Source organism: Callorhinus ursinus, unplaced genomic scaffold (assembly GCF_003265705.2).
Source record: "Callorhinus ursinus isolate GAN/ISIS: 27379988/994484 unplaced genomic scaffold, GSC_fseal_2.0 scaffold11319, whole genome shotgun sequence".
NCBI classification, from domain to species: Eukaryota; Metazoa; Chordata; class Mammalia; order Carnivora; family Otariidae; genus Callorhinus; species Callorhinus ursinus.
The window spans coordinates 1-1,331 of record NW_027408369.1 but is presented as its reverse complement, the minus strand read 5'-3'; the positions used below and the strand labels follow the sequence as shown (position 1 = coordinate 1,331).

Sequence of the window (1,331 nt, the reverse complement as noted above, 5' to 3'; positions counted from 1 at the left end):
GAACCAGAACTGCAGCCCCTCATATTTGGGCTTTTCCTCTCCATGTACCTGATCACTGTGTTTGGAAACCTCCTCATCACCTTGGCCGTCAGCTCAGACTCCCACCTCCACACCCCTATGTACTTCTTCCTCGCCAACCTGTCCTCTGTAGACATTTGTTTCACCTCCACTTTAACATTTTAACAATGTTTGTGATCCAAGATTGGGGAAAACATTACGAATGTATGAAAATGGACAAGGGGGAGGCTGTCTGTATATCAGACAGAGCAGAAGCTTAATATAACAAATTACTTAAATGTATGGGGAAGTTGAATTCAAACAAATGGAAATTCCAGAAAACATATAGAAGGAGCAAGTTCTACTTCCACAGTGTGATCTAAGAATGGCAGATCCTGGCTCTCAGGTTATGAGCCCTGCAGTCATAGACCCTTCTTCAGCCCCAGAACGATGGGCCCTTCCGTCACTGGAATCCCAACAATTCTTTTCAGAGCCCTCTTTATGTCTCTGTTCCTCAGGCTGTAGATGAAGGGGTTCAGCATGGGCGTCACCACCGTGTACATCACCGAGGCTACTGCACCTGAGTGGGAGCTCTGGGGAGCAGCAGAGCTTAGGTACACTCCTAGGATTGTACAGTAAAATAAGGAGACAACCGAGAGGTGAGATGCACAGGTGGAAAATGCTTTATACTTGCCCTGAGCTGATGAGATCCCAACTATGGATGAAACTATCTTAGAATAAGAGTAAATAATACCAGCAAGGGGACTACCACCCAGCAGGACAGTTGCAAAATACATCACTATATCATTAAGAATGGTGTCGGAACAGGCAAATCGGACCACCTGATTAATTTCATAGAAAAAGTGGGAAATTTCCACCTGTCTATAGAAGGACAGCCACAATACCATCAAGCTTTCTAACAAGGAATGCAGGGCACTCATCATCCAGGACACCAGAACCAACAGTCCACAGAAACATGGGTTCATGATAACTGTGTGGTGCAAGGGGTGACAGATGGCCACAAAGCGGTCATAGGCCATTACAGCCAGGAGAAAATCATCCATTCCAGCAAAGAGTAGGAAAAAGTATATCTCAGTGATACAGTCATCATAAGTTATGACTTTACTCTGAGTCTGGATGTTCTGAAGCATCTTGGGGTTGGTGGTGGAGGTGAAACAAATGTCTACAGAGGACAGGTTGGCGAGGAAGAAGTACATAGGGGTGTGGAGGTGGGAGTCTGAGCTGATGGCCAAGGTGATGAGGAGGTTTCCAAACACAGTGATCAGATACATGGAGAGGAAAAGCCCAAATATGAGGGGCTGCAGTTCTGGTTC

General features: G+C 45.8%; 1 protein-coding gene across 1 annotated transcript; it reads right to left on the bottom strand.

The window, feature by feature from the left end:
- Window positions 1-419: 419 nt before the first annotated feature.
- LOC141372368 (olfactory receptor 7A10-like) lies at window positions 420-1,289 on the bottom strand. Its single transcript, XM_073890850.1, has one exon. The coding sequence runs from the start codon at window positions 1,287-1,289 to the stop codon at window positions 420-422; it is 870 nt and encodes a 289-aa protein (XP_073746951.1).
- Between the last annotated feature and the right edge of the window lie 42 nt (window positions 1,290-1,331).